Source organism: Triturus cristatus, chromosome 9, assembly GCF_964204655.1.
Source record: "Triturus cristatus chromosome 9, aTriCri1.1, whole genome shotgun sequence".
Taxonomy (NCBI): Eukaryota; Metazoa; Chordata; class Amphibia; order Caudata; family Salamandridae; genus Triturus; species Triturus cristatus.
The window spans coordinates 1,256,749,474-1,256,774,200 of record NC_140592.1 but is presented as its reverse complement, the minus strand read 5'-3'; the positions used below and the strand labels follow the sequence as shown (position 1 = coordinate 1,256,774,200).

The following is a 24,727-nucleotide window of genomic DNA, read 5'->3' as shown; positions in this document are numbered from 1 at the left end:
TTGCTACTCTGCATATACTTATGCGCTGTGCAAAAGACACAATCTAACATAGAGTTGGTGCCTATGCATTTTGTCCTGAAAGGGAGGAGTCATGGTGCATCGCATGACTCGAAAGACTTCTTTCAAAGATAAAACAAGTTGCAAACGTCCAAGCCCAACACTGGGTGGCAGGAGTAGGCAGAGCACATGAATCTACAGCACTACATGCCACAAACAGATGCTGGCAGGACAAGTACATTTTCCTTCCATCTTGAACCACCATCTGAACACCCAAACCAGATCTTGTTCTTGTTTGACCTCAGGGAAGAGTACAGGAGAAAGAATGGCCTTGTGTTAAACAGCGACAGAACTGACACCCTCATCCGTGGCAACCCATCAACGCCTTGGTCTCTGCTATGGTGGCCACCTGAACCTGGCCCTGGCCCAGCACCTGTTGAATTTGCTAAGAACCTTGGCTTTCATGCTGACCCCCACGCATTGCTCTCTAAACATGTCAGCAAGGTAGCTGTAAAGATGAACGATAGGACGCAAACTCCAGATGTATGAATAAGTCTTTATTCATATAACTCCACCCAACACACACGGAGCGTCCTCCCAGGCAGGCGATGAACGGCAACTGTCCTACCGACATCGAACCCCCGCCCGCGGACACTCCATGCATCTGACTACATTCGAACAAACACAAACTACATCGCGCGCTAACCGCGCGATGCTACGCAAGTCCACCACTACACCACCTTCCCCCTTTTAAAAAACACAAAACAAAATGTATTTAACATTTACAGTAAAATCCTGAACATACTTAATATCTGACAAAACCCTCAAATTTCTTGGGTAATTTCAGTGTCCGACCCCTAGAGGTACAGACACTAGAATTATGACATGATGTGGAAGAAACAGATTGGGTGTTAATGACTGACCCATGCTCAACACCTTGTGTTAAAACAGGTGGAACCGAACCCGCGGCTTCCTTCCCTGAATCTAACCACTGTTCCCACCCTGAATCATCTTCCACTTTCTTGTGACTACCGTGTATGATCTCTGCTTGACGCGGAGAAACTTTAACTAGATGCCTTTTATTCCACCAGCCTTTGTTACCTACAAAAGCAGCCCCCTTACTGACTTTAAGTACCTGTTCAGGAGAAAGAAATTTCGATTCCCCTTTTCTTACAAAGTTTGGATTCTTGATCAACACCCAATCTCCAACCAGCACATCCATGTAATGCAAGTCACATTTTTTATCAAACACATTTTTCATCACGACCTGTTTTGACTTTACCCTCTCCGCAATTTCATTAAGGTTGACCTTATTTTCACCAGAAATCTTCTGTAGCCAAGAAGGAAAAAGAACAGTGTGTGCTTCTCTACCCCTTAATAAAGTGAAAGGAGCAACGCCAGTGGTACAATGTGGGGAAGTATTGTAATTCCAAATTTTTTGTTCAACAAAGGATGTCACATCTATCCCGGAAGCAAGTGCGGATTGAATGCCCTCTTTCAGAACCTTATTACCACGCTCAACCAACCCGTTGGATGTGGGGGAATATAATGCAACCTTCAAATGTTTGACATCGGAATCCTTTAAAAATGAACACATTCTCTCTGAAACGAAGTGTGTGCCATTATCGGTAACTATCGTTTTCGGAAAACCCTCCAAATTAAAAATTTTCCTCAAAAAATTGATAGTTGCATCAGTGTCCGGAGATGCCACAAAACTATGATACATCCATTTCGAAAAATAGTCTACCGCTAAAATCACATACCTTTCGTCCTGACTAAGAATAGAATAAGGACCTGAAAAATCAAGACCAATTTTTTCCCACGGACTACCTGGAAACTCTGTGGGGTGTAGAGGAGATTTGATGGTGCGCCAATGCTTGTCTGACAGCAAACAGACGGAACAGCAATCAATCATCTTTTTGACTTGAGTATCTAATGATGGCCACCAGTAATGCTGCTTGATTTTCATTATGGTTTTAGTCACCCCTAAATGTCCCAGATGCGCCTCGTTGATAATTGAGGGCCGAAGGGAGGTTGGTGGAACAAATTTGTCACCGCGCCGAACAATCTTATTTTCCACCGAAAGTTCAGCAGCAACCTGAGCAAACACACGCAATTCCCCAGACAAACACCTGGCATCAGGCCAAGAATGAGAGGAATACTCTACCACTTTCTGTAAAACCAAATCTTTTTCGCTCGCAGAAATCCAATCGGATTCAGATAGAGCAGACTTATATTCTTGAATTGCGTCCACAATAGCTACGCATTCAATCTCTTCAGGGACCGAATCTTCGTCATCATCTTTATGCATTAATAATCTAGATAAACAGTCGGCACAAAAATTCTTCCCGCCCTGTATGTACTTAATTTCAAAACAAAACTCTTGTAGTTTGGATACCAATCTCATTAATCTCGCCGACATGCTAGGTGAATTTACTTTACTAAAAATGTAAACGAGTGGTTTATGGTCCGTAACCAACTCAAACCTACGTCCCCAAATATACATTCTGAACTTGTGAACAGCCCATACGCATGCCAGTGCCTCCCTCTCGATGGTACTGTACTGTTCCTCAAACGATTTCAAGGAACGTGAGGCAAACGCTACAGTCTGTTCTTGACCCTCTACTTTCTGACTGAGAATTGCCCCGAGCCCATGGATACTAGCATCTACTGTTATACAAGAGAGACAGTCATCTCTGAAGGCGTGTAACGCCTGAGCTGCCACCACCATTTTTTTTACATCTTCAAAACACTTGTCTAACTCAGTAGACCAATTGAAACTCTGACCCTTCCTAAGCAGTGTGCGCAAAGGTTCTACGGCTTGGGCATAACAAGGTACGAACCTAGCATAATATTCAGCTAGCCCAAGAAAGGAACGTAAGGCATCCTTGTCTAAAGGAGGCTTAGCGTCCTCAATAGCTCTGATTACAGAGAACTTGGGTTTAATTCCAAAACTTGATATGGAATGCCCCAAATAATCCAGTTCCTGCACAGCGAATTTGCACTTGTCCGCACGGACTGTCATGTTTCTAGACTTCAGGATAGAAAGTACTCTCTCCAAAATGACATTATGGTCATTCACAGATTTTGCGAAGATTAAAATGTCGTCCAAGTAAGCTTGAACTCCCTCAACGTTACGAAAAAGGGTATCCATAAGCTTCTGGAAAACGCTGCCAGCAGAGACAAGCCCGAACGGTAAACGTAAGAACTTGAATGCCCCGAATGGAGTGACGAAAGTTGTTAGCTCTTGCGAGTCTTTCGTCAACGCTACCTGATGGTACGCCGATCTTAAATCTATCAATGAAAACCATCTGGCCCCCCCGAGATTCGCTAACAACTCGTGAATCTTCGGCAGTGGGTGGCAATCCACAATAACATTTTTATTTAGCCCGCGCAAGTCGGCACAGAGTCTAATCTCGCCGGATTTCTTGCGTGCTACCACAATGGGAGCCACCCACTGTGAAGAGTCGGTAGTCTCGATAATCCCTTGATCACATAGGTTTTGCAAAGTATGCTTCAATTCGTCCTTGACACTCAAAGGGACAGAGCGTACTTTATGCGTGACTGGCTGAGCACCGGGAACTAATCTGATGTGATGTTCAAATCCTTTGACCAAACCCACTTTCTCGTTAAAAACCTCTTTAAACTCAGAAATTATTTTTTCTACTTGTGCATTCTCATGTATAGTGACAGGACACTCTAAACTACATACTGGCAGATCACCCACCTTAATTGGATTCTCATCCCCTGGGACTAAATATAGTCCCATCCGTGCTAAGTCTTTCCACCCAATGATGTTTTTCCCTTTCTCAGCAACGTAGATTTTAGTCTCGGTTTCTCTCCCGAGACATTGTACAGTGCCCGTAAAATACCCAATCATATTAATGTCTTTTTCCCCAAACGCCTTGGGATTTACGTCGGACTGTAGTAATTTAACCTGTCTTGTCCACAATTCGTAGAAAGTTGTGTCCCTTAAAATCGTAATGGGTGATCCTGAATCGGCCATTACCTGCAATGGGACACTATCAATAATAGCAGAACATAAAGGACCTTTTATACCGTTAGATCCATTATCACAATCAAGTGTAACAATTACATTACTTAGTGAATTGCTGCATGTATCTATCTCATTGTCAATACTGTTCACATTGAGTGACCTTCGGACATTCCTGCACACACCCTGAAAATGACCAACTTTTTTACAAATCACACAGCGTTTACCTATGGCAGGGCAACTTGGAGAATTACCTATGTGGAACTTGGACCCACATCTGTAACAGAACAATTGTTTCTTTTGAGTGAATTTTACATTTCTATTTTTGACATTTATGGTACAAATAGGATTGTCTTGTTCTGCCTCAGCGGATGACACAACATTAATGCCGGTTTTAGCTGTTTCTAACATGACTTTACTTGAGATAACGGAACGCTCAATACTCAGAGCTAATTCGGTAACCTCAGGTAAAGAAGGATTTTTACAACCCAGAATTCTTTCCCTGATCTTTCGTGAAACACAATTAAAAACAAATTGGTCCCTGATGTAATTGTCAGTGAGTGATCCGAAACCACAAGTAGTAGCTAAAACCCTTAGTGCTGAAATGTACTCTTCAACCTTCTCTTCCTCTCCCTGTTTCCTTTTGTAGAATTTATGACGCTCCAACATAATATTTGGCTCATCAGAAAACTGTTTTTTTAAACGAGCGACGGCTTCTACATATACGTTCCATTCGTTGTCCCCAGAACTGGATGCCGGAGCAGGAACAGGGTCATTACTATCGAAAATCCTTTGTGCAGCTTGTCCCAAACATCCGAAGAGTAAAGCAAATTTACGTGCAGGTGAATACTCTGTTGCATCAATGGCTACCAAATGATTTTCGAATAGTCTGTACCATTCTGACCAAATAATTGGTGGGCACCCCGGTTTGCTAAGGAAAGGAGGGGGTTGTGTTATCAACTGAACATTGGCCATCATAGGAGACAACCAATTTATGGGGACAAATATGTGTACCAGAACCTTTAAACAACCCAACAAAATATGAATTCTCAAAAACCACTTATGTTGAAGAAAGAGAAAAATAATTCAAATACGATATGCAGTGTATCCAATACTTGATGTATTGTTGGACGATATGATGAACCCTATTCCAGATGTATGTGCTGTGCTGTGATGACCTAGATTAAGCAATAGTCAGTCACAAACTTCGAAACTTCCAAATTATAGCGTGCGCATCGCTGGGAGAAACAGATGCGCTATGAACAGAAATAGCAGAGCGTATGATCAAACGCTCGGCAGGCTGATGCTTGAAACGATAACCAATTAAATGATCCCCTGTTGTAGCGTGCGCATCGCAGTGAGTAGCACAGGAGCGCTGAAAAAACACAGTTAATGAAATCTAACCACAAGCGTGTGCATAGCTTGTAATTGAGCAGGTGCACGGCAATTTGACAGTAAGTAAATAAATAAAGCGTGCGTGTCGCTGAATAAATGACTGGGTTTCAGACGCGCTGTGCTTGTTGCCGGTAATCCTAATGCTCCCGATTCAAGATGGCGTCGCGTCGCGTCACGTGATGACGTCGATCCGCCGAGTGACGTCTGGGAGCTGAGCGCGCGCCGGCTGGGTGCTCCGAGTGTTCCGTACAAATTACAGGCAAAGACCACGTACCTCCTTGTACCCTCACCACACAGGCGGCAGGTCAGCGTTTCTTGACTTGTTACGTGATTCCGCAGCTCCTGTTCCGAAGACGGCGAAAGAATACAGGTACGATGGCTTATTCATGAAATTCGGAAATCCTCCTTTGCGTGGGTATGTGGGTGGAGTCACTCGTCGCCAAATGTAAAGATGAACGATAGGACGCAAACTCCAGATGTATGAATAAGTCTTTATTCATATAACTCCACCCAACACACACGGAGCGTCCTCCCAGGCAGGCGATGAACGGCAACTGTCCTACCGACATCGAACCCCCGCCCGCGGACACTCCATGCATCTGACTACATTCGAACAAACACAAACTACATCGCGCGCTAACCGCGCGATGCTACGCAAGTCCACCACTACACCAGCTTCAATGTGTTTCTCCCTTATGAGGACGCCAAGCAAGATAATCCCCTTTATCCCCAAACCAACCATAAAGACAGTTCAAGTGCTAATCACCTCTAGGCTGGCTTCCGGATCTTGTTTTATATCACCCATACAACTTTAGTCACGAGGTGGGGCACAATGCTCTGATCCAGCTGCTACTGAATCTTGCACCCACCCACCTCCTCGGTCTCTTCTGAGCTCAAAGACTTGCGCCGGCTTATTATAAAGAAGGGCTCGGAATTCAGGTGTCTACTGCTCCAGAGAGTCCTAAAAACCTCCGGTCTAAACCAGTCAGGCTCCACCCGTCTCAGGCGCAGATTTCTACTTTCCTGCCCTTCCTGAACTCTGAATGTTATCTTCACAAACCAGGTATACTTTCCAAGTATCAAATGCAGCTGATTGGGGGTCTATCACTTCCTTCATAGCTGTTAAGCACGGGAACCCCTCCCTCTGCCTAGAAGGAAGGTCTCGTGTCCTACTCTCTTCAGGAAAGAGCTCAAAACGTGGCTCTTTCAGTGGCATAGCATCATTTCCGTGTTTGCCAGCTCCACAGCGCGAGGACGCCCTTTGGTGCACATGTCACACTTTATGCGTTTATAAAATAACATAAACCTTCACCGTCATCATCATTCATTTGCAAATCCTCGTGTACAAAGCTCCTCACTTCACTTGCACATCTGTTCCCACCTTCACTTGCAGCAGTCTGGCGAAGCTGCCATCCTTGCACTGCCCTCCAATCCGACACACTTGCACATGACGTTGACTACTCAGAGTAATTTAACCTACAAAGCCCAGACGGGTGATGGTGCCCGGGGGCACTGCCCACGTGGTTTTCCTCGGATACTGTCTGAATATGAATGTCTCCTTCCTGTGCACACCTGCACACTTCAGACAGGTCTTGGACATCTTGAACGGGGTTTTACTCAAAGGGTGGAAGCCATTTCGGCGTTCCCCGTAGTACATCCGGCCAAGTCAATCTGAGCTTAAAGGTGAGCCTCGAAAAACATGCTAGAAGAAGGCTGAAAACAGATTTCACTCCGTCACTCTTTATACCATGCAGTGCAGCGCTCACCAAACTTTGTGTATGTAACCACATGGGCATCTTATGGTGGTATTTGAAATGTGGTACTTAAGACATTTCCGATAGATAAAATACACCAGCCTCTGGCTATCTCTGGGCATTACATGATGCCCTGTGGACAGCGAGCGCAGGGAGTCTCTGAGCCCCACCTGTCCTGCTCGGCCTCCAGCGGGGCCCAGTTGCCCACACTTGTGCCCGCCGCCCCTGCTCACAGTCCACACTGGGCTCTCGCCTCAGGGCTTCTCCAGTGGTCCCTCCGTGTGATCCAAAATGATTGAAGATAGGTAATTGTTGCTGCTGAGACAAACAACCATTGGCAGTGTCTACAACTGATGTCCAGACACCTCTGATGATTTTTGCATGATCCACACGGATCTTCACGACGCTCCAGATCCAGACCCTGGACTCGGGCCTCGTGGGCTGGAATCTCACAGGGACCACCATTAGTATAGAAGGTGTCTGGAGGGATCTCCCTCTTTGCCTGGGCAGGGGGTGGCAACAGGGGTATGGAAGGTGTCTGGAGAGATCTCCCTCGTTGCCTGGGCAGGGGGTGGGAACGGGGTATGGAAGGTGTCTGGACGGATCTTCCTCTTTGCCTAGGCAGGGGGTGGGAACAAGGGAAGGAAGGTGTCTGGAGGGATCTCCCTCTTTGCCTGGGCAGGGGGTGGGAGCAGGGGGAAGGAAGGTGTCTGGAGGGATCTCCCTCTTTTCCTGGGCAGGGGGTGGGAGCAGGGGGAAGGAAGGTGTCTGGAGGGATCTCCCTCTTTGCCTGGGCAGGGGGTGGGAACAGGGGTATGGAAGGTGTCTGGGGGGATTTCCGTCTTTGCCTGGGCAGGGGGTGGGAACAGGGGTATGGAAGGTGTCTGGAGAGATCTCCCTCTTTGCCTGGGCAGGGGGTGGGAACGGGGTATGGAAGGTGTCTGGACGGATCTTCCTCTTTGCCTAGGCAGGGGGTGGGAACAAGGGAAGGAAGGTGTCTGGAGGGATCTCCCTCTTTGCCTGGGCAGGGGGTGGGAACAGGGAAAGGAAGGTGTCTGGAGGGATCTCCCTCTTTGCCTCGGCAGGGGGTGGGAGCAGGGGTATGGAAGGTGTTTGGAGGGATCTCCCTCTTTGCCTGGGCAGGGGGTGGGAGCAGAGGCGCGTCTGTGCTGTGGGAGATGCCACCGCAAAGCCCTGGGATGCACCAGTCACCCCTAGTGTCAGAGATTGGAACATGTGACATGTCTGATGGGAGGTGTTGCTTCCTCTGATCACATGCCAGTCTGCTTGTAGTCTTGCTGCTTTCACCGTGGCCTGAGGCGGCCATCTTGGATTGGTGAGATAGAGGGTGTTGAACGATGTTCATGAGATTGTGGTAAAATGACTAATACAGACTTTCACACAGTTTAGTCACTAACCCATATATTCAGTAACACATGTTCAATCACTCACTTATACAGTCAGTCACACACCTACTAAATAATCCATTCAGGGACTTGTAAATTCACTCTTTCTTCAATACACCTTGGCATAGATATATATGAAAAATATTTAAACTTTACAGAAACACACATTCACTGGATGATGTCATCAGTTATGACATTTGAGATGTCATCAGTGATGTCATCAGTGATGTCACTGACCATGTCTTGAGTGATGTAATATGTGATGTCATCACTAGTGCATTGCAGGCGCGCGAGTTATAGTTAGCTCAACTAACTATAACAGGCGAATTTCTCTGGTTTTATATGAGTCAAATGTCCAACTAACTATAACGTCCCTGAAATCTGTTTTTTTCAGTGACTAGATATATATATATATTCACTTAAAAAACCATAGGTTTCACACACGTTATAGTTAGGAATTAGCATTTAAAAAACCTTGCAAATTCACTTAAAAAACCATAGGTTTCACACAGGTTATAGTTAGGTGGACATTTCACTCGTAAAAAACCAATGAAATTCCCCCGTTATAGTTAGTTCAGATAACTATAACTCGCGCGCCCGCAATCCACTGCTCATGACGTCACATATTACATCACTCATGACATGGTCAGTGGCATCACTCATGACATCATCCTTGTGATAGAGTGGCGGTCGCGCGAGTTATAGTTATCTGAACTAACTATAACGGGGGAATTTCATTGGTTTTTTATGAGTGAAATGTCCACCTAACTATAACCTGTGTGAAACCTATGGTTTTTTTAAGTGAATTTGCAAGGTTTTTTAAATGCTAATTCCTAACTATAACGTGTGTGAAACCTATGGTTTTTTAAGTGAATTTGTACGGTTTTTTAAATGCTAAGTTATGTATTTATTAATATATATATATTTTTTTAAGGTTTTTCACCGTGTGCACACCGTGCGTGCTCTTTGGGCGCACCGGTGTGCATCGCGCAAAGTGCGCGCGCATTGGGGACATGGTACGCTGCACGCGCCGTGCACGGTGCGCGCACCGTGCGCGCACCCCGCGATTTTTATAAAAATAATTAAAATGTTTATTTCACCCATGGGGGTCCTTACTGATTTCGACCGATTCGAATGTTGACTGACATCTAACAACCAATCAGAATTTCGCTCGCGCACGGCAGCGTGCGCGCACGGTGCGCGCGTATAGATATTTATATGCTTTTAAATGCTATTTTCTCAGGAAATACTGAACAGATTGACACCAGACCTGCAAAAGGCACTTCCCTGACCTGAGGACTACCTCTCTGCCACATTTCAAGTAATTCTGTTCAGCCGTTCGGGCTGTACGTTCGAATAAAGGTCCTATGGAAAAATGCATGGGGAAAACGCGTTTTGGGACCCCCCTTTTTTCTCGGCCCTTGATGAATCACCCCGAGACTTTCAGGGTAGGAGCTGAGCGGAGCACCCCATTAGTTTTGAAAATTTCACGAAGATTCGTCAACCGGTGCCAAAGTTATTCAAAATAGAATTTTCAGATTTCCTATGGAAACACGGTCCTAAATATATATATATATATATATATATATATATATATATTACCTACTGGCGGTCGCCAGTAGGTAGTTATAGTTAGGACCACGTTTCCATAGGAAAACCTCAACATTCTATTTTGAATAACTTTGGCGCCGGTCGACGAATCCTCGCGAATTTCTCAAAATAGGTGGGGCGCTACGCTCCGCTCCTACCCTGAAAGTCTCGGGGGGATTCGTCAAGCGGGGGCTGAGATAAAAGGGGGGTCCCAAAACGCGTTTTTCCCATGCATTTTTCCATAGGACCTTTAGAACGAGCTACAGCCCGAATGGCTGAACAGAATTACTCAAAATTTGGCAGAGAGGTAGTCCCTAGGTCAAGGAAGTGCCTTTTGTAGGTTTGGTGTAAATCTGTTCAGTAGATTCTGAGAAAATAGCCTTTAAATCAATATATATATCTGAGCCAGCTTACGGTACGCTTACCGTACGCTTACGGTAAGCGTACGGTGGCGTGCGCGAGCGCGATTCTGATTGGCTCTTAGATCTTAGTAAACATTCGAATCGGCCGAAACCAGGAAGCGGCGGCCGCCATTTTGTCTCTCGCACTGAGAGAGATTTTTAAAATCGGAAGCCCAAAAACATGTAAAGGGGCTGTTTTGACAACTCCCTCCCACATAGTCATGTGGAGGGAGTCCCCAAACATCCCCCAAGTGCAAAAACGGTTTTATTTTTTTTTCGGCAATTTCGCGGGGTACGCTTACCGTACGCTTACGGTAAGCGTACGGTAAAAAAATAAAAATAAAAAAAACACTATCCACACTTACCCCACCCCCTGTGCTTTTGGTGGCCGAAGGCCACCAAATGTGCTGGGCTTATTACAATGGAAAAAAACACTATCCACACTTACCCCACCCCCTGTGCTTTTGGTGGCCGTAGGCCACCAAATGTACAGGGCTTATTATAAGGGAAAAAAACTTAGCATTTAAAAAACCGTACTAATTCACTGAAAAAACCATAGGTTTCACACACGTTATAGTTAGGAATTAGCATTTAAAAAACCTTGCAAATTCACTGAAAAAACCATAGGTTTCACACATGTTATAGTTAGTGGAAATTTTACTGATAAAAAACCAATGAAATTGCCCCGTTATAGTTAGCGCAGGCAACTATAACTCACGCGACCGCAATCCTCTGCTGATGACATATGTGTCTTTATGAAAAAAAAATATTTGTAATATATGTATAGCTAAAAATGTATGGAAGAAGACATGGGCAAATAAGTGTCTAAATACAGTATTAGCATCAGCAGAGGATTGTGGTCGCGTGAGTTATAGTTGCCTGCGCTAACTATAACGGGGCAATTTCATTGGTTTTTTATCAGTAAAATTTCCACTAACTATAACATGTGTGAAACCTATGGTTTTTTCAGTGAATATATATATATATATATATATATATATATATATATATATATATATATATATTGAAATGGGATTTTTGGTCCACTAGGGCATGTGCCAAAGTCGGACAGAAACCACCACTCTAGTCAGGATAAGGGAGTTACACTCCTAAAATAACCCCCGCTCACCCCCTTGGTAGCTTGGCACGAACAGTTAGGCTTATCTTAGAGGCATATTATGTATATATAATTTCAGTTTTTAAGTTTTGTTACAAGATCTTGGTGCACAGCTGAGAAGAGATTTAGCAAGAATTGTAAGTGCACATTTTCCCCCCGCCAGGTTTTTTGAGAGGTGGTAACTAGCACCAAAACCCTTTCCTGCAAAGGTAATCTGTGACATTTCATCTAGCATAATAGCTGTCTGTAGATTTTAACACAATACAGTAACAATCTACCCTAAAAAATATTAATTGACTTTAACATATGATTTTCACATCAGTATGTCAGTGCTACTGTGTTTACTTTTTCCCTAGTGAACTAAACAGGCCTCTTCCTGTTATCACTGGCTCGTCACCATAAGCAATTGAGGCCTCTAGTATCCGGCTTAAGTTTTCCCACAAGGCAATCATCAGGCAAACAGCCACAATTGACAAGACATAGTTAGATGAATTCTCTTATTTTATGGAGGACTCAGATCTTAACACCGATTTAATTAAGTCCTTTAATATGACATGCAGATACCAAATACCAGGTCAGACCCCGCTTATTTGGAGACACAGGGGGTCATATTTACAATAAAATGTCAGAGTGCAGAGCTGCGCCAGATTTTGCAGCGCTGCACCCAACATTTTCAAGAGGCAGGGATGCACCATATTCACAAGAATACGGCGCACCCCTGTGTTTCCCCTAGTACTGGCACAAAAAAAGCTGCCTAGCGCCAGCGCAGGCACCATTCCGCCGTGTTGCTAGGGTGCCTGCATTGCACGGATGATTGTTATGTGCAGGAAGCGACACCTCCCTGCATATAAACAATCAATAATGCGGATTTGCACCTTTGATGTTTGCTGAAGAATGCAGCACACATGGAAAGAGCAAAAAAGAGGAGAAATTAATAATTTCTCCTCATATCGCCATTCTAATGGTATTCCATGGTATTCGTTCTTGCCGTTGCCTCAACCTTGTAACTCTGGGACAGCGTCAAAAAGCAATAGGTGTTCCGGTGTAACTCCCACTGCACCGTCCAATGCCCGTCCCTTTGCCGCAGAGGACAGCTGCGGCAAGGGGCATATATACAAGGTGGTGTTAAGCCACGCTAAGTGGCTAGCGCCACCTTGTAAATCTGCAAAATGGTGCTTCACCACCGGAACGTCAAGAAAAGTGACACTTCGGTGGCAGTGAAGGCTTGTAAATATGCTGCAGGGTCGGGTAAAGCCCTCTTCATACCTAGGTGCCATTTGGCTCCTCTTTAACTTTGGGCCATTTGGGCCATTTGCTCTGTGTAAGAGAACAATAATCCTTGAGAACTTTGGAGACCGTAAACAGATTCACCTCTAAGTTGGTCAATAAACCAACGAAGGAAATTTTACAGATTTACAAGAGTAAATGTATTTCACTGGGTCTCTATGAAGCGGGGACTTAGCGATACGTAAATCCAGATACCCTTAATAAGGCAGAGAATGACTTCCTACGCAGACTGTTAGCAGTGGCACATGCCAGTTCTACCTTGGTTTGTCATGCTGAGTTTGAGTTGTGTTACATGGAACACCAAATAAAAATCCGCCCTCTTCCACTGTGCCTGCCTATCTGGGCCAAGCCGGAAATAGCGTTCTCTAGAGCAGCCATTAAAGACTGTTTGTTATTAGATAATATCATAGCCATGATTTGGGTCCAATTCATAAAACAGATATTTAACATCTTAGCGACTGATGATTATTCTGATTCTATCAACACAATGACCAAAGTCAGTGGGATGTATGTCGTTACAACGCACACTTTTACAACGCATGCACTTACAACGCATTTTTTACAACGCAAAATCCATTACAACGCATTCCATTACATAGCATGACACTACAACGCATTTTTAAAAACTACCTTTACAACGCATTCCATTACAACGCATACTACCTTTACAACACATACCATTACAACGCATAATATTAAATTGCATTTAAGGTAAGTATTAGATAGTATAGGGGTAAAAATTACTTTTCTAACTCCAGGGGGTGCAACAGTAGGGTAAGTGTTGGATAGTATAGGGGTAAAAATTACTATTCTAACTCCAGGGGGTGCAACAGTAGGGAAAGTGTTGGATAGTATAGGGGTAAAAAATACTATTCTAACTCCAGGGGGTGCAACAGTAGGGTAAGTGTTGGATAGTATAGGGGTAAAAATTACTATTCTAACTCCAGGGGGTGCAACAGTAGGGTAAGTGTTGGATAGTATAGGGGTAAAAATTGCTATTCTAACTCCAGGGGGTGCAACAGTAGGGTAAGTGTTGGATAGTATAGGGGTAAAAATTACTATTCTAACTCCAGGGGGTGCAACAGTAGGGTAAGTGCTGGATAGTATAGGGGTAAAAATTACTATTCTAACTCCAGGGGGTGGAACAGTAGGGTAAGTGTTGGATAGTATAGGGGTAAAAATTACTATTCTAACTCCAGGGGGTGCAACAGTAGGGTAAGTGTTGGATAGTGTAGTGTAATATTATGCGTTGTAATGGTATGCGTTGTAAAGGTAGTATGCGTTGTAATGGAATGCGTTGTAAAGGTAGTTTTTAAAAATGCGTTGTAGTGTCATGCTATGTAATGGAATTCGTTGTAATGGATTTTGCGTTGTAAAAAATGCGTTGTAAGTGTAGTGCGTTGTAAAAGTTGCGTTGTAAAGGTTGTTCCCCAAGTCAGTGTAAAGTCTCTGGGCCTCATTTATCAGGTTTTGCCGTAGGGCAGTGCCACAAGGAATCTTGCAGCGTTGCCCTATGTCAAAAGAAAAGCGCAGGAATGTGCTGTATCTATGTGATACGGCGCATTCCTGTCCTTTCTCTCAGCGCCGGCGTACAATGGGCTGCCATGTGCCGACGCGGGCACCCTTGCACCTTGGTGCAAGGGTGCCTGCTTTGCGGGGATAGTTGATATTGTGCAGAAAGGGACACCTTCCTACACAAAATCAATCACAAGAGGTGATTTCCTGCTGCAGAATGAAACACGTATAGAAAAAAGGAAGCACAAGAAGAAATAAAAACATTTCTCCTCATTGCGCCTCCTTAGCGCCAACCCTGGGGTGGTGTTAGGTTCTGACGTATTCCCAGGTTTACGATTTCTCGTAAATCTGGAATAGGTTATATTACCAAGCAATGAAAAGCCATGTAAAATGGCTTTGCGTGGCCTTATAAATATGCCACTGCACATTGCGCCACGGGTACATTAAAAAGGTGATGTTCTGACGGTGCAAAAGTGCCGGTAAGACCTCAGACATGAGACCCTCTGTTTTATAATTATCAGGAGTGAACCAAAAAAGGATGTGTAAATCTGGCAGTGATGAAACGCTTCGCATTATTTACACCCAAGGGGCCGCTGCTCAGCTATGGCAGAGGAGCATCGCCACGCTGCCAAAAGGCAGCAGATTAAAAACTAAATGATAATAAAACTATTCTATTTTTACCTTTCTCTCAGTCCGCCGAGTCGAGTCGAGGACATGGTGGGGCCGTCCTCTATCCCAGCGTCCTCAGCCGGAGAGCAGTGGGAGGGGCACTTTTGGCCGGACGTCTTAGGTCCTAACTGAGCAGCTTTTCAGCCCGCTCCGACCAATCACGATGCTGCTCTCATGTGAGAGCAGCATCATGATGGGGGGTCATAGGAGCAGAGAAGGATTCAGGGACGGCTTTAGGGCGGTGCGACCCGTGCCACCGCACCGGGTTCTGGCTTCCTGGGGGCGCCCTGTTTGAATGTTTATTGTGCTTTTGAAGCACCTGCTGCAGCGTTTCTTTCCTCCGCAATTCCCAGGCCTCATAAAAATGTCAAGATAACTTGTGTGATAATTATCTTCCTGGAGAGAGATCAGCGTTTTGTATAGTTGATGATTTGACTTATGTGAAGTTAGTGCAGAGGGTTAATATGCCTGCTGCAGAGAACGTGTACCAAGTAGATTACAGAGTGCGTATGATGTAAACAGATCAGCAGGTTACTGCTTTCAAAAGAGCCATCCTTTTGTTACTTGCAATTTATAACTTAAAGTCCTAATATAGAATAGTGAGCTATTAACTTTCATCCTAGAACTGCATACACACTGCAAAGTATACATTATTAGAACATTGATTAATGTTGCAAAAAGGGTTAATTTGGCTAGAAATCGATTATTATTTAAGAAAACTCCCAACTATGCTGTTTCTTTTTCGACTCTGAGTTTGTGCTTCTCCGCACCAAGCACTCTTGAACTATACTGCCTACCAGTATGGATGACATGTGACTCCTACACTTTTAGTCTTTTGGCTTATGTAACATTTCCTATACACTGATTTACACACTTATGATTGTCTCTGTGTAATGTGTGTGTGATGCAAAGTGCTCGGACACCCTACACTGGTATGAGTGGCGCTATATAACTAATTCAATGCTTCTGAGAGAGTGTGGTTATGGAGACTTGGTCACTGTTAAAGGGTGGTAGTGAGAGAATCGGTGGTGGAGGTGGTCATTGGGGGGGGCGCCACCAGCACTAAAGCCGGCCCTGGAAGGATTGAGGCGGCGTCGTCCGGCAGCTGCAGAGGCAGTTAAGTTCCTTCATGTGTTTTTTTAATATTCCCTCCGCCCGACCAAGTGTTATTGGCAGCAGCCGATACTGTTTACAGCTACAGGAGTGGAGCCCTATCCATCGCTTATAAGGAACCGCAGCACAGATTTAGTCTGTTGCAGCTAAGACTCAACACCTTTATTTATTTATTTAAGCAATTTATAGAGCGCGCAAATACCCTGGGGCGTCTCGGCGCCTTGCGTCTTCAAACAGCATTCCTGCCCTACGTGTGGGTCTGGGTTCAAGAACCTTAATAAATGCCCGTTGGATGAGGCCTCAGCACCAAGCATCTTACATCTTATGCTTTTTTGTAAATTGTAAAACTGGAACCGGAAACAGTTTATAATCCCTTTGATAGTCCCATTATAGAGCTGAATGCCCCCTATGCAACAGCTTTCCTCTCAATTCATTTGTGCTGCTCTAATCAATTTACTCGATGTGTCCTTAAGGTTAGAAAAGTATCTGGAGAAAGCAATCCCTTCCAGGAAGGAATGAGTGAGATTAAATTGTTTTATTTTTTTCACATCTTAAATTATTCTTTTGATGTTTTAATTATTTTTAGTATAAAAGATTATATTGCATGCTTCATTTCTTTGTTCTTTTATGGGACCAGCAAGGATTCTGACAGTGCAGGTCTTCTATACCCACAGTTTGTCTGAAACCCTTGCCTGCTACAGTAATCTGTGAGAAACCATGAGACAAAGTACCTTTCTCTAAGTTTCAACACATGTTTGTCACAATCAGTCTGTCTGGTCTACTGTGTCCATCGTCACTTTTAAATATAAACAATCCGGCCTATAACCTTTATCATTAGTTTGTCACCTTAACCAACTCAGACTTATTGTGTTGGTCATAAGCCTTCTCATATGTCAACCACCAGGCATACCGTAATAAAATTACAAATATGTACAAAATATATTTGTCAAAACAATGTAAAATACCTACTAATAGAGCCTAATAAGATTACCAAGGTGTCCGCTCGGGTGGGTTGCCAACACCAAACCCCTTGCCTACTATTGAAGCTGTATTAGGGGTCTATTGGCTTTACCAAGTACTTTTCACACAAAAAACAGGCTTACCGTCTTTAATATATTGTCATAATAAACCAATTACACCTTTAAACCTGGAATGACTTTACCCAAACAACCCATGAAGGCTTTACCCTTTACCATTGGCTTTACACCTTACCCAGTGCTAGCCTATTCAACTGCACATAAACTAGCAACTAACATACATACAGTTATAAAATTACAAATGCATAGAAAAATACAGCTTGCAAAACAATATACTACCCCGTTCAACAGGGCCTAGCAGGAAACATCAGAAAGTGGGCAGCCAAAACCCCTACTACTGTAATCTGTGAGATTTCATGTAACAACAAACCTGTTCACAGCCTGTAACACAATGTGATAACAACTAAAGGCTTACTGGCTTTAACAAATGCTTTTCACAGTTAATGAGCCAGACCAACTGCTTTTGTCATTATATTTTATAATACGCAGACCAAAAATATGGGATCAGACAGAACGTTTTCCTGGGCACCTATGAGGCCTATAGCTTGTCACCCAAACAACCCTGACCTGTAGTTTTGAGAACAAGGTTTCTACAAGGCAACCATCAGACACACAGTCATACAATTAGAAAGGAACACACCGTTACAGTTGGCTAAGCAATACACGGTCTCTTCTAAGAGGCCCACTGAGGATTCTCACAGAACTAAACTTCCAGATGCACAGTTTATCTCACGGGGTCAACACCAAACGCATTGCCTGGAGCAGTAATCTGTGAGATTCCGTGCAACAAAATACCTGTCTGTAGGCTTTCATTCATGTTTAAAGCATGTTTTATTGTTTTAGACGTAAAGAAATAATAAACGATACAACTTGCCTCACCTACATCCTTCGGCCGGTGAGGGAAAGGAGATAGAGACAGAGAAAGAAAGCAGACACTATTGCCCCTGAGGATGGGGAGATCGTCAGGGGAGGGGGAGTGAGATGAGTTGGATAGCCTGAAAAAATCAAGCATTGGCATAGCCAATAGGTCTGAAAAAATCAAGCACTGGCATAGGCAATAGGTCTCGCCTTTGGGACCTTATAAGTGTTTAGCCATGCAACAGTTGCATAACTAAACACTTATAAGGTCCCAAAAGCGAGACCTATTGGCTATGCCAATGCTTGTTTTAACTGCTGCAATCTATTGAAGCCTCACGGAGAATATCAGTGAAAGTAATCGCGATCAAGCGCGGCGCGCGCCCGCGCACATGCACTGTAGCTCTAGGCTGGCCTGGTAGCACTTTTTGGAGCCCTTACAAAATGTCTCGCCAGACCAACGCATGCGCTGGGTCAGGCGAGACCTAACAATGGAGGAGTAACGGCATCCTGTCTAGGTGATAGCGACTTCTGGTTCTACATAGGAAATATTAAGTGTGTGGGGATACTGAATAGGTAGCGGCTGCATCAGTAGCAAGCGCACAGTGCGGAGGTAGGCGGGACATGTCAATTCCGTGAATTCCTTTCCCAGGTATATGATACAGGGTCCCCATGTTTGTCAAGTCGTGGGAGCTGATTCTCTGAGACTGCTGTAAGCCTTTCTGTGCCCAGGAGGTCCTACATACATCCCGCCAGCAATATTGTACTCTATGGCAGTGCCACAAGATATGCGTCAGTGTCCCGGTGACCCCCATCCCCTCCAACATGTGGGGTCTCCTCCCTGCTTCCAGTGTGCAGTGCCTTCAGGCATGTAATTCCAGTAGTGCACTGGTTGGAGTAGCGCGCCCTTGCCTGGGGTGCTTTGTGCCACTGTGCTTGCTCACTTCTGAATATCCCACCAGTCTTTGGGTGTGAGTTGGTAGCCACATTCTTTCTCCCATCTCAATTGGGCTGTTCATTTTGTGTGACTCTGTGACGCATTTAAGAAAGCAAATATGTCTGAGAGCAGTTTTTTGTCTGAATGCTTGGTGATAGGTCATTTTTCAAATGGCAACAGAGGTCTGCTTGCTTGTGGCCGCAGCGATGGCTGTGTGACCCAGTGCCAGATAGTCAAGTATTTCCAGTATGTCGAGGAGGGTAGCCGTAGCCATCCTGGAGCTGCCGTTAGTCCATAATGACATTGTGATCGAATAGATCGCCCACCCTTTTGCAGTTCGCCTCTTGCCATGCTAAGTTGTCAGTGCCATGGAGCGCTGGTGGAAACTCTGGGTTTCCCATTATTGGGGTTAACGGCGAGACCCGCGTGGACAGCTTCTTTCAGAGTGGCACTGTGTCCCATGTGCCCACTGTGGCATGGCGCACCGGGGAGATGTACACCCCTCATGGTCGATGAGATCTTGGGAGCCATGGGACTTTCCATATGTAGATCCCTGCCACAGCCTGGCCAATGAGCACCAGTGTTTCTCCGTGGTAGACCTAGTCCATTCAACCAGGTAGCAGAGTTGTACCACTTTGTACTAGTGTTTGAGATGGGGGAGCTCCAGGCCACCATCTGTGGGGGACAAGTATGTCAGGCGCTTAGCAATACAGGGTATTTTACCCTCCCATGTGTATAGCCCTATCGGGTGCTGCAGTTTGGTGAGCACATGGGAAGGGGGCAGGAGGGGCAGGGTCTGCATAACGTAGAGTATCCCGGGGAGGAGTGTCATCTTGACCGCCGCCAACCTCCCAAGCTGGGTCAGCGTGTGGTCTTTCCATGTCTGTAGTTCCGCATGGGTGGCGGCCAGCAGGCGGCCATTGTTGCTCTCTGCTGTCTGCCTAATCTTGGAGTGGAGGCTGCAATTCAGAGTAACATCAATCCACACTTAAATGCCTATTGACTGTAACATATGCTTTTCACAATGAATATGCCAGGCCCATTGCTTTCATCACAACATTTCATAATAAGCAGATCAGGCCTGTAGCCATGATCATTGGCTGCCACCAAAACCAACTCACTCCTGCTCAGTCAAGCATAAGCTCTGCCACAATCCAAAAAGGGAATTACAAGCAGTCTCTTAATTGAAAGCACTCAAATTCAGCCCAATCTAATGCTACACTCCGGGGATCCAACGTGTGGGAGGAGCGTGAGCCCATATCTCAGTAGTACTTTGAATGCTCTTTTTTGTTGATCACATAAGGTGCAGGACAGTTTCGCTGTCGAGCCAGACCTAAAAAGGATTAGTGTAGCACAGGGCATCTCATGCTGCTCTCAAAGACAAATATGCACTTTGAAGTCTAAAGTTAATGATGGAAAGGGAGGGTTCTGGGACTGCAAGTCATTCCTCATGACTGCCCTTCCCCCCACCCGTGCTTCTGCAAGAGATAAACAAACCCTGTAAATGATCTAGATATCTAAGACAGGTCAACAGCATCACAGTGTGCTGTGTGGCCCTGAAAGCTCAAGCTCAGGCTGCTATACTGCTATTGGCTCGGCCAGCTGTACAAGTATACAAAACAATCACAGCTGTGTGGAGGGGAAGCACCTTTTCTTGTGGACACACACAACTTCTGCCCAACCAGAACATATACTCCTGGCTGCCACATGGGGGCGGAGCCAAAGCCTCTCTGTACCCCTGATATCTCTTTTTAGGTTGATCACATCATGTCTGGCGGCAGCTGTGCTGTCAAGCCAGACCTAAAAAAGGTGAATTGCTTCTTCATTCAGCAGTCCATTCAGTGAGCCCCATCCCTGATGACCAGATGGCCAGAGCGTCACTGCTGCGTCTCATGTCTGTCTCTTTTCTTCCAGAGGACGTGTCCATCAGCATCTCTGTGTCCAACTGCCAGATCCAGGAGAACGTGGTGAGTCACTGCAACTCTGCCTCTGTCTGAGAGGCGCTGCGCTACTGGCCATTCCACGAGAGGCGCTGCACTACTGCCCATTCCATGAGAGGCACTACGCTACTGCCCATTCCATGAGAGGTGCTGCGCTACTGCCCATTCCACGATAGGCACTATGCTACTGCCCATTCTATGAGCGGTGCTGCACTACTGCCCATTCCATGAGAGGCGCTCCGGTACTGCCCATTCCATGAGAGGCACTGCACTACTGCCCATTCCATGAGAGGCACTGCACTACTGCCCATTCCATGAGAGGCACTGCACTACTGCCCATTCCATGAGAGGCGCTGCGCTACTGCCCATTCCACGACAATCACTACGCTACTGCACATTCCAAGATGCGGTGCTGCGCTACTGCCCATTCCATGAGAGGTGCTGCGCTACTGCCCATTCCATGAGAGGTGCTGCGCTACTGCCCATTCCATGAGAGGCACTGCGCTACTGCCCATTCCACGACAGGCACTACGCTACTGCCCATTCCATGAGAGGTGCTGCGCTACTGCCCATTCCACGATAGGCACTATGCTACTGCCCATTCCATGAGAGGTGCTGCACTACTGCCCATTCCATGAGAGGTGCTGCGCTACTGCCCATTCCATGAGAGGCACTGCACTACTGCCCATTCCATGAGAGGCGCTGCACTGCTGCCCATTCCGTGAGAGGCACTACGCTACTGCCCATTCCATGAGAGGTGCTCCGCTACTGCCCATTCCATGAGAGGCGCTGCGCTACTGCCCATTCCATGAGAGGCGCTGCGCTATTGCCCATTCCATGAGCGGTGCTGCGCTACTGCCCATTCCATGAGAGGCACTACGTGACTGCCCATTCCATGAGAGGTGCTGCACTACTGCCCATGTTGCAGCGCAGAACCTCAATTTCCCCCTTCTGCACAGACCAACTACCTCGACATCCAATTCACTCAAGTACATTCATTGGTGGGGCCCATAACACCAATATACTTACATTCCGTTGATCTGTTTTCTGAGGGAAAATACGCTTCCAAACGCTGACATGAGAGTAATACCTTTACCTTACCTTAAACACATTGACCTAGGATATCCCTCTCATAAGGAGATGGATCATTTAGTTATTATTTAGGATTTTAATGAATAATGCTCGTCTATCTACACATTACTTCTTTACCACATCTCTTATTCAAATAATCGACACAACAGATTTGTCAATTAATCAAATATTCTTTATCTAAATTATATCGCAAGAAAATAAGAAATCATCATCAACATTTCAGAGCATCATATTTACCTATTCTGGCTAAAGTCGTCCTCTAAGTCAATCAGTCAAAGAAGAATTTATTCAGCAAAGTTAGGCCGCAATTCAGTCTTTCAAAGATTCAGGATAACAGCTGTCCAGCAGTGTCACCGTCCTCTCCGTCAGCATAACGTCAGGAAATCGGGTTCGGCGTAGCTAACTATCCTAATTTTCTACCTACTTTTATAATGAAAATAACATCAAAAAGTATCAAGATCGGGGTTTAGAGAGTCCGGATTGGTCAACTTGCGGTCGTGAGGTGAAGTTCTCACATAGTCCGCAAAATGAAGTCATCGCACTTGCTGCTTCCGGTTTTTAAATCAAGCATTGTCCTTTGTCTTGGATGGGTTCCCGGAGTGTCCTTGAAGGGTACATGTTCTCCTGGGGTCAGGTCCAGGCCACTGCTGCTGGCGGTGACGCCTGCGCACTTCACCCAGAACCTCGTGTTGTCAGGGCAGTCACGTTTAACGTCTCGTTCGGCCATCTTGTTTAGGCCGAAATGGCCAACTTAAGCAAAAGAAACACAAAAACGTAATTAAAACATAGAAATGACTAATAAAATGTTATCCTCTTGCTAATACCCATATGTGTGTGTATTTATCTAGCAAAAGCAACACTCAGAGCGGTTTATACTCACTGAATAAAGCACAAGTCACAAATACATCATCAATAGTTTTCTACTATTAATATGCGTACTCAAGTTAGTTTGCAATTAATATAGCCATGCAAGGTGCAATTCCCACGTGTAATTCTTTTGTTAATATAGTTGGTGAGTTATCACTTCAAACAAATTAATAATATTACAATTAATTGATTATTCAGATTAATATAAACATGCAGAATGGGGGGGTATACAAAATGTTGTACTACCCGCTCCAGCAATCCCCCCTTTGGTGATTATATCACCACACTAATTTAAAATTTTGTATCCCTTTTTACGGAAATTTTTGAATTGATTTCTTGTTTCGTTCATATTTCAGTTTCCCCTGTTTCTTCTCTTTTTGCTGATTTATACATGCTATCTTTTAACTCTTCTAGTTCTATTTCTTCAAATTCTCTTTCTTGTTTCTTATCCCTTCTCCTTAAGTTTTCACTTTTTATTCTTTTACTGGTTTTTATTCTTTCTACAACAAATACAACCTAGTCTAATTATTAATACTAAGAAAATCACACAAGTTAATGGAAATAATATCTTACCTATAAATGCACTACCTAATTTTACTACAAAGTTTTTAATAGCTGATATTTTCTTACCAATCTTCTCCCAAACACCTTCAACCTCCAGTGGTACAATTTCATCATGCAATTCTGTAATATTCTTAATATAAATTTTCAAATCTCTACTTTCGTCAGGAATGTAAGTACAACAATGTTGAACTTTCAGCATTCCACAGACTCCACTCTCTTTTGCCAATAAAATATCAAGGGCAAGTCGATTTTGCATTACCATAGCACGCATGGCAACCATTTCAGTATTAACCAATAAGAATCCTCCAGCGGTGCTTGTTGACAAGCGATCCACTACTGTTGAAAGTTTTCTAATTTTGTTTGCATTCAGAGATATTCCCACTGCGGGTAACAGTGCTCCAAAAATGTCACCCACAATTTCAGTCCAAGATTCTCTCTTACTACGTGCTAAATAACTACCTAGACTATGTACACCATCTTCTCCTCTATCCATGTGAAAAATCTTTGGAAAAACCAGGCCAACATAACATGTGCCATACCAATGGTCTGGCAAACGATAATATGCCCTGTTCCCACAAATGAAATACAGTCCTGGAAAGACTGGATCTCTTCCACCTTTAAATCCCCATCCTCCCATGATTCGGTATGTATCATGACACTCACTATTCCCTAGAAAATAATTGTCATACGCCGTCTGATTCCTTCTTATACACAATTTCCCTTTCTGAGGCCAATCTAAATCCATAGTTGGGCTTGTTTCCCCTCTTAAATGTTTCTCCGTTTCTACATCCCAAACTTACATTCCGTTGATCTGTTTTCTGAGGGAAAATACGCTTCCAAACGCTGACATGAGAGTAATACCTTTACCTTACCTTAAACACATTGACCTAGGATATCCCTCTCATAAGGAGATGGATCATTTAGTTATTATTTAGGATTTGAATGAATAATGCTCGTCTATCTACACATTACTTCTTTACCACATCTCTTATTCAAATAATCGACACAACAGATTTGTCAATTAATCAAATATTCTTTATCTAAATTATATCGCAAGAAAATAAGAAATCATCATCAACATTTCAGAGCATCATATTTACCTATTCTGGCTAAAGTCGTCCTCTAAGTCAATCAGTCAAAGAAGAATTTATTCAGCAAAGTTAGGCCGCAATTCAGTCTTTCAAAGATTCAGGATAA

The 24,727-nt window shown here is 44.4% G+C and overlaps 1 protein-coding gene across 3 annotated transcripts in view; it reads left to right on the top strand.

Moving 5' to 3' along the window:
* Positions 1-24,727, top strand: part of PRKD1 (protein kinase D1) — a 937,657-nt gene that overhangs the window by 769,591 nt on the left and 143,339 nt on the right. For all 3 annotated transcript variants that reach the window (XM_085627361.1, XM_085627360.1, XM_085627362.1), the window contains one exon: positions 20,982-21,034. In XM_085627361.1, coding sequence (XP_085483487.1) covers positions 20,982-21,034 — 53 coding nt within the window. The remainder of the gene's footprint in view (positions 1-20,981; positions 21,035-24,727) is intronic.